This window comes from Bison bison, unplaced genomic scaffold (assembly GCF_000754665.1).
Source record: "Bison bison bison isolate TAMUID 2011002044 unplaced genomic scaffold, Bison_UMD1.0 scf7180017858736, whole genome shotgun sequence".
NCBI classification, from domain to species: domain Eukaryota; kingdom Metazoa; phylum Chordata; class Mammalia; order Artiodactyla; family Bovidae; genus Bison; species Bison bison.
The window spans coordinates 101192-110261 of NW_011489308.1; the positions used below are offsets into that span (position 1 = coordinate 101192).

Here is a 9070-nt window from a genome sequence, read left to right on the forward strand (position 1 = left end):
TGGGAAATAGATGGGGAAACAGTGTCAGACTTTATTTTTCTGGGCTCCAAAATCACTACAAATGGTGACTGTAGCCATGAAATTAAAAGACGCTTACTCCTTGGAAGGAAAGTTAAACCAACCTAGATGGCATATTGAAAAGTAGAGACATTACTTTGCCAACAAAGGTCTGTCTAGTCAAGGCTATGGTTTTTCCTGTGGTCATGTATGGATGTGAGAGTTGGACTGTGAGGAAAGCTGAGCGCCAAAGAATTGATGCTTTTGAACTGTGGTGTTGGAGAAGACTCTTGAGAATCCCTTGGACTGCAAGGAGATCCAACCAGTCCATCCTAAAGGAGATCAGTCCTGGCTGAAGCTGAAACTCCGGTACTTTGGCTACCTCATGAGAAGAGTTGACTCATTGGAAAAGACCCTGATGCTGGGAGGGATTGGGGACAGGAGAAGAAGGGGACGAAAGAGGATGAGATGGCTGGGTGGCATCACCGACTCGACAGACAAGAGTCTGGGTGAACTCCGGGAGTTGCTGATGGACAGGGAGGCCTGGCATGTCGCAATTCATGGGGTTGCAAAGAGTCGGACACGACTGAGTGACTGGTTGTGTCACTCAGAACTGAAGTTGTACATCAGAACTGAACTGACGCAAATGTAACTTGAAACACAGGTTTCTTTTAAAAATAAATTTTCTTAGGTCTGATGGGAGGAGTTTTAGTAACACAAGCCATTAATTTAAATTATCACTTGTTATACAAAGAAAATACTTCTTCACTATGTAATTATTTGTGTCACTGAACCATGATCAAATAGAAAATATGCATTAATTTCACCTCATTAATGTATGTGAGGAGGAGAGGGCGTCAGAGGATGAGATGGCTGAATGGCAACACCGATGCAATGGACAAGAACTTGGGCACTCGGGCGCTTCGGGAGATGGTGCGGACAGGGAGGCCTGGCGTGCTGCAGTCCATGGGGCTGCAGAGAGTTGGACACAACTGGGCGACCGAACAACAGTGTATGTCTACTCATCCTCAGCGAATAGAAGAGAGTGCATATATGAAAAATAGGCTATTTTGACACTATCCTCCTGAATATAACATAAAGAAAAAAAAAGACTAAAACGGCAAACCTCAACTTTGAACTAACTTTGATATTCCACAACCTTACACATCCAAACGTTCATTTCAGTGTTAATTTTTTTTTACTTAAAAAAAAAAATAGTGAGGGCAACAATTTGTAACAATCGCTAACAGTGTGTTTTAAATTGGGCTTCACTGAGCACATGGCCTGGAGTTATACTTCCAATCAGCTTACGTCAGGCTTTCTATTCCAGCAACTTTAGCGAGGTTCTAAAGTTTAGAAACCAAGCACATCAAAACTGTATCCATCTTTAAGGCAGTAAAGCTGAACCCTACTAACACACACATGTTCAAATTCCCAGATGTGTCAGAGTTTGACAGTGTAGACAAAACTCAACTCTTCCATCCAGCACTGGCCATTCCCTGTCAGATGCTTGCCTGGGCATACTCACCATGTGATAAGGCTTATCTTTAGATTAAGTTGAAAGATTTCCTAGTCTCCTCTTCACAAGTAATTTCCAGCTGTGACCGGAGGGCCAAAAGCTAAACTTAAATGGTGCAATAAATAGTTCAAAAGTATCTTTGAAACCTCAGGGCACTCAAATCCAGAAAGCTACCAAGAAGTAACCTTAAGCAAGGATCCAGAGCAGCCACTGAAGACTTCATACTCTAGCATATTCTATTAAATCACAATAATTAAGAAGGGGCTTCCCTCGGGGGCGCAGACGGTAAGGAATCTGCCTGTAAGGCAGGAGACCTGGGTTCAGTCCCTGGGTCCGGAAGAGCCCCTGGAGAAGGGAACTGCAACCCACTCCAGTATTCCTGCCTAGAGAATCCTGAGGACAGAGGAGCTTGGAGGGCCCCAATTCATGGGGTTGCAAAGAGTCGGAGATGACAATAATTAAGGACTGGAAATATTCTTAAAAGCATCCAGTATATGAGTCCAAATAAGCTGAGAAGTCAGGTATCTTTCTGAATGAACTGGTTATATTGTGATACCAGAATAACTTGGGTCTCCTGATTTCTAACTGAGGAGGTACATTTTTCTACATCACAATTTAACTCATATTGAATTTTTCTGCATCACAGTTTTATTCAAATTCATATTGAATGTATTATGCAACTACTATGGAGAAAAGAGGATGCTAGCTAATTTCTTTTAAAGGATTTTTCAAGGTCATATAAAATGCCAGGTCAGAGATGTGTTGTAATTATTTTTCTCACTAGATAATGTGCATTTAAAAACTACACTGAGTGTTACCTTTAAAGAGGCACTAGTTAAATGAAAGGCATCCAGAAGAAGGGAATTAAACTAGTAAAGAACTCAGAAAAAACTAGAGAAACCACAGTTAAAGGAGAATGTTCTCATATTAGGACTGTATTCACAAATTTGAAGGGAAGTAAATTTCTTAGTAATAAAGGAACACATACTTTCTGGTCATTAGAACTTTCCTTAAATAAAATGGACTGACTTGTAATATGGTAAGCTCCTAGTCAAGGGAAAGGTCAAAGGTGAGGTTGGAAGGTAATCTCTTAAGGATGTGGCAGAGGTGAGGCCTGATAATTCAACTGGATGGTTTTACTTCAGTAGCTGGAAACTCACTACCTTGGTAATTTCCTCAAGATGAGTCACAATATGTAAGTCACAGTACATAAGTAAATGCATTAACCATTGTCATCTTCCTCCCTCTGAAATTCCCATGTATTAGCATTGGTGACTTAGGTGTGTTTCTGAAAGATTAACTGCTTGTAATCTAGATTTCTTTAAAATTCTAGGTGTCAAAAGATCAAGTCCAGATTCCAGTTCTGTCACTTAACTATGTAACTCAGTAAGTCATGATTTTCCTAGATCTCAGAGAAACTCAGACTTAGGGCAGTATTCCCTCCCTCTCCCAGTATTTTTTTAAAATGGATGTTGGTGGGTTTGCAGTCACAGGACTGGGTGGCTCAGCGGGCAGGAGTCAGGGCGCTAAACACTCCTCAGTGCCCAGGGTACCCCCTCCCTCCTCCCCTGAGGAAAAGTGAAGAGTCACAGGTTGCTTTTATGTGCCAAACTTGGTGAGATTTATCTCTTTTAAGATGCTGCAGTTAGCAACAGCTCTATTTACCTGAAACACAATGAAACAGCTTTTCCTCCCCACCCTAAGTAGTTAATAATATAGTTCACAGCCCAAACTGACATTTTAGGACCGGGAGGCAATATTTAAAAGAGGGTAAGGAAAACAAAACAAAAAACAAAGGAAAAACTTGTTTTTAATGCATGGATATCAAGAGACTTGCTTCAGTAAAAGTTCAAATGAGCTGATGATGGTATTCTAGCTACCCAAGACTCCATTAATGGAGTTACAGAGTTAGTTCCTACAGCCTTCAGCGCTTTCCCTTCCTCTACAACAGAGGGTATGATATTTAGTTGGTCATTAGGTGCATCTTCATTAAAAGGAAAATATTACTTTTAACAGCTATCGGAAATATTTGCTCTTAAAGGGAAAAGGTTAATGCATGTCTGAACACTTAAAAAATTTAACACACCTTTAACTACTGATGCAAAATATTTAACTTTGATCAGAAAGGTGTGCTGAACAACTTTTGGTTTGTGACTGAAAAGCAAGTTTTGGAATACCTTGAAACCACGGACGAAAATTAACATCTAGGTTTTAATTACCTGTTACATTTCCATGCATAGAATGTCTACGCACAGATTTGCTGTTAGCGATTACAAAGGATATTGTGTTTTCAAAGGATATTGTGTTTTTGCCAACCTAGGTTATTTATTACCTCCTTTAAGACTCAAAAGATACACCTTTTAATCCACATCTCTAGTTCCAGTACTTTATTTACACCAAATGTGTTTTTAATCTCTGTGGTCCCATCAGCACTTATTTCCAGAAACACAGATTCTAACACTATTTAATATGTTCTTTCACATAAACAGGGACATCAGTTCACTGACTATTCGTATTCTGGGGTAGATTTTTCATTCTGAAGAATGGGAATTTTTTGGGTTTGCTTTCATTAGGGCTTTCTCTGGAAAATATTCATATGGCTATATTATATAAAATAAATAATCTTACGATGCACAAGAAAATGAGCCTTTTTATGTTTGCAAGTATAAAATCTGTAGGGGGAAAAGTATAAATATGAAATAATTTAATGACCTGTGTAATATTCAAGCATTAACTTACTTTAATAACTGTAAAAACAGTCCTAGTACGATTCCTTAAAAATAGATAAAAGCCCTCCTTTTTTCACAGCCAGTAAATATCAGCTAGTTCTTACTGCCACTGGATGTCACCTCATGATTTGTTACAAATTATCAATCAATGCTGAAAAATAATATAAACGTCAAAAATATACAGTTTTCATAGAAGGGCAAGAAAAGGGTATGAGATTAAGAGATACAAACTACTATGTATAAAAAATAACCAACAGGGAAAAATACAGTACAGGGAAACAGTCATTATTTTGTAATAACTTTAAATGGAGTATAATCTATAAAAATGTTGAATCACTAAGTGATACACCTAAAACTAATACTGTAAATCAACATAAAATAAAAACTTCAATAATTTTTTTTAAAGATATAGTTTTTAAATCTTAAAGAACAAGAAAATAGGATAAAAAGGAACCAATACATAACAAATTACGAATTTCCTAAACTTATATTATATGGATAACTTATTAACTTCATGGGGGATGTGAAGAACTGATTAAAAAAATTATTCTAAATATAATTATTCCAAAGCATCTGATAAAGAACAGAAATATAAAAGAGGCTGGTGTTTGAAGGTGATTAAGTGATAAAGTCAAGCTTATACAGAGGTCAAGTGTATTTTCCACTCTAAAATGTCAAAAGACATAGGTCAACTTAAGGTAAAAAATGGTAAATACTTTAATATAGATTTGGGGAATATAGGAAAGCACATTTCACAACCATGAAGGAGACAACCTATCATCTGTTGGTGTTTGCGTGGTTCAAAGGGTCAGAAAGGGGATAGTTTATATTTTGGGGGCAGATAAAATGCAATCTAGCATAGAACTTTAGATTTCAAGGAAAACTCCTTCAAATTCAGCTGCTAACAGCTTGTCTCTATTTGCTGTCACTCTGGATCAGAGAAACCCACACTTTTTTTCTTCCCCTTTCCTGCTCCCCTTCAGTTACACTTGAGCTCTCTGACTGAAAAGGTCTGGAACAGATTAGAAGTCGGGCCACAAAATAAAAAGCTTTGGCAAGCTGTCAAGCCTGTCTGGAATACACATACAACAGTGGGCCCAGAAGGGGAAACTAAAAGCAGGAAGAGTATTTTACGAAACCTTTTCTTGGCATACTTAATTGTACGCTGTGTGTACATATGTGTTGAGGTGGGAGGGAGATTATTATTTTTTTGGTACTTTCTCCCATTTAAAACAAAAGACCAAGCTGTGTGTGTAATTAATGGATCTACTTAAGCTCACAGCCAACTTGCTTTACTTCACTTTTTATTAACTGAAAATACTTAAAACAAAAACCTTTGTTCCAACTGCTGATTTCTATAGCTAGCTAAGAGTTAATCATCACTTTTCAGAACCTCATGTAGAGGGAAAGAAAAATCCCACAGTACCATTTTTTAAAATTACCAAATGCGGACAAGCTGAATTCATTTCATTAAAGATGATCTGAGGAAACATGGCTGTTATCGTTCTAGTCCATACAAATGGCAACATTTATTAAATTTTCTACCTTACTTGGGTTCCTGTTTCAACCACAAGGCCTTATTCAAGTATTAAATAGAATCTGAAGTTGCAAATTATTAACATGCCACATTACTTTTTTAACACCCAAATAGGTCTTGAAGCTCAAAAGGCTTGCATTTAAGCCAAACCGGGTATTTGTCAAAGCAACAGTCTCTGCCCTGATCCCACTCTGACTTTACCTGAATAGGGGTCAGTTCATAACGCTGACCAATTGGTGAGCTTGGGGCGGCAAACCCAAATGTCGGGGTTTTTAAAAGGTATACATACAGACACAGAACTGTTCGGAACCTTCCTAACAGGGCAGTTATTTTGCCCAGCCCTGGGTAGAGTTTTCTTTCTTCCCTTTTACCCCAGACTGTGTTCTGATGGCACTCAAGGAGTTAATTCCTCCTTCCCGGAAGGGCCCCGCAGTTGTTGTTAGGTCAACCCCTGCAAAGCTTCAAAGGTTCCGAGCTCCCGCAGTCTGACCTACTCAGTGATCTGCACATTGTTTTCATTTAGCTACATCCAGTCCAAGACGAAAGCTTTAAAACCACAATGATCTGCTCCTTTTTAGATTCATTTTTCCATGGCTTTGGAAAAATATCTCAGAAACCCAACTGAAGAAAAGGAAAACAGTGAAAAAATATGGATAAAAAGGCCCCAAAGAGCTTGTATACTATTATCAAGATATGCACATTTGGGAGGGGAGTATTTCTTTGTGCAAATGGTGATTTTTGTCATTTGATTTGAGGGAGAAATATGGCTTTACTTTTTGTTTCCTAAATGAAAAGCAAAGAAAAAGAAAAAAAACACCTTAAAATATGGGTGTGGGGTGGGGGAGTGAGGGCAGAAAGGAAGAGAAGGGAAAAGGCGCTGCCACTGGCCTATCTCTAGGTGACAGGGGTCCCCGCCCCAGCTGGGGACAGAGAACATTTTAACACCAAGACACAGGATGGGAGTCACTGCTCTCTCAAGTTAAGCATAAGCAGACACCAGTCACTCACCGACAAAAGCTGCTATTTCAGGTTTTAGATGAAGCAACAGCCTGATTATTTCTATAGCTAAAAAGATCATTTTAAACAAGATCTCTGTGCTTCTCAAAAATGAGAAAGAAACAGTCAGTCTGGTTAGTAAACCACCACAACATTCCTCCAATCCCATCCGAAGAATCAAAGCTAGAAAGTTGATTTAGATCCAAATTCAAGTTTAAAGTGAAAGGCATAAAAATAGTAATAGATAAGTTGGCTAGGCAGTCATTTTTTAAAACTATAAAACAACCCAACTTAATTTAAATGTACCTTCCAAAATTCATATACCAAAAAACAGTTATCAAAAATATTTAAAAAGATTTTGAGATGAACCTTTACCAAAACGAGGGTCAAGCCTGGGGTCTAGCCAAGAGGTGGTCTTGTTCTTGTGGTTTATATAGTATATTTCTCCATCCTGAGTCATGGCTTGTTCCCATCCGTCAGGAAGAGGACCTATAAACAATGGGAAAAAAAAAAAATCATGGTTGGTTTTATTTGGTGCACCTAAAAAAAAAGTGGGAGAGGTGCTAATTTAAAAAGAAAACACATAAAACAACTCATTAAATTAGAATTAAGCATGTGTTCAGAGAAGAAAGGTAAACCCCAATACTTGATTCTTCTCCACCAAGAAGAAATTATCCAATAATAAAATCTACATCCCCAGAGACACAGATGTAAACAAACTTCAGATTTTGGAAAAACTCTCTGGAAGTCATGACCCAAGCCATCACTACTAGTGTTAATACAAGACATGGAGTGCTGCAGCTCAGGGACTGTCCCCGCATCCAGCCTGTTTCATGACAGTATCTTCCTAGAGACCCCAGAGCTCTTAATAAGGAATCTGTGCAAGAGTTCTCACAGCACTACGGTATCATAAACATTCTGCTTAATATAGAGCACAGTTTAGCTAAGCCTGCCAACTGCCATTGATTTCCATTATTTATGTGACTGACACACACCAAGAACACTATAATAGAGAAAACGTGGTTGAAAAGAGCTGATTCTTAAGCAGCCCAGAAGTTGCTACAAGGTGGGGACGGGGCTGGAAGTTTCAGTCTGTCAGAGATGTGTGTATGTGGGTGGTGGGGGTGCGGGAGGGGTGGCAGGGAGAGAGTAAGGACCAGGACTGCTGGGAGGCATGTTTCTCAGGAAGAAAAAGAAAAGAGGTACAAATTCCAAAACTACAGCGTGAGGAAGCAACACCTGGGAGATAGGGCTAAGAACACAGAAAGTTTAGGGATCATTCTAGGCTTCCCACCTAGCTCATTCAGGAAAGAATCTGCCTGCCATGCAGGAGACCCGGGTTTGATTCCTGGGTCGGGAAGATCCCCTGGAGACGGGAACAGCTACCTATTCCAGTATTCTGGCCTGGAGAATTCCATGGACTGTGTAGTCCATGGGGTTGCAAAGAGTCAGAAGTGACTGAGCGACTTTCACTCTCACTTTTGGGCTTCCCTGGCAGCTCAGTTGGCTAAGAATCCACCTGCAATGCAGGAGACCCTGGTTCAATTCCTGGGTCAGGAAGATCTGCTGGAGAAGGGATAGGCTACTCACTCCAGTATTCTTGGGCTTCCCTTGTGGCTCAGCTGGTAAAGAATCCACCTGCAATGCGGGAGACCCAGGTTTGATCCCTGGGTGGGGAAGATCCCCTAGAGAAGGGAAAGGCTACCCATTCTAGTACTCTTGCCTGGAGAATTCCATGGACAGAGGAGCCTGGCAGGCTGCAGTCCATGCAGTCACAGAGAGATACGACTTAGTAACTAAACCACCACTGAGATGATGCTATCCTTATGAGGGAAGCGAGTTGCTTTTGAGAGGGAACGGTAATAAAATGAGAGACCCAGTGTAAGTGATCCAACCCAGGCACATTTCCTCCTTGTCTCCTCCATTTCCCACCCCCACGAAGATCAGGAGAGGCAAAGGGAAACGGACCAGCAGGAACTGACTGCTCGCTGTGTGCCAGGCACTCTGCCAAGTACACACGTTCACGGACTCATCTGGCGCAGACGATGACTGAGGACGCACGCGGCAGGACAATCTCCATTCTAATGGGAAACTGAGGCCACGTGGCTCAGCCGCACATCACAGATGCTGCTCAAACCCAGCAGCCTGATTCCTGAGCCAACTTCCTGATAACACTTCTTTTCTTTCAAATTTTATCATTTTTAAACTTTACGAAAACTTATTCTTCAGGGGAGGATAACTGCTTCACAATGTTGTGTTGGTTTCTGTCACACAAGAACGTGTCACACAAGA

The 9070-nt window shown here is 40.0% G+C and overlaps 1 protein-coding gene across 1 annotated transcript in view; it reads right to left on the reverse strand.

The window, feature by feature from the left end:
- The window catches only part of YAP1 (Yes-associated protein 1), a gene marked incomplete at its 5' end in the record, with an annotated part of 130065 nt that overhangs the window by 36151 nt on the left and 84844 nt on the right, over positions 1-9070 (reverse strand). The window contains 1 exon segment of the mRNA XM_010828785.1: positions 7154-7267. Coding sequence (XP_010827087.1) covers positions 7154-7267 — 114 coding nt within the window.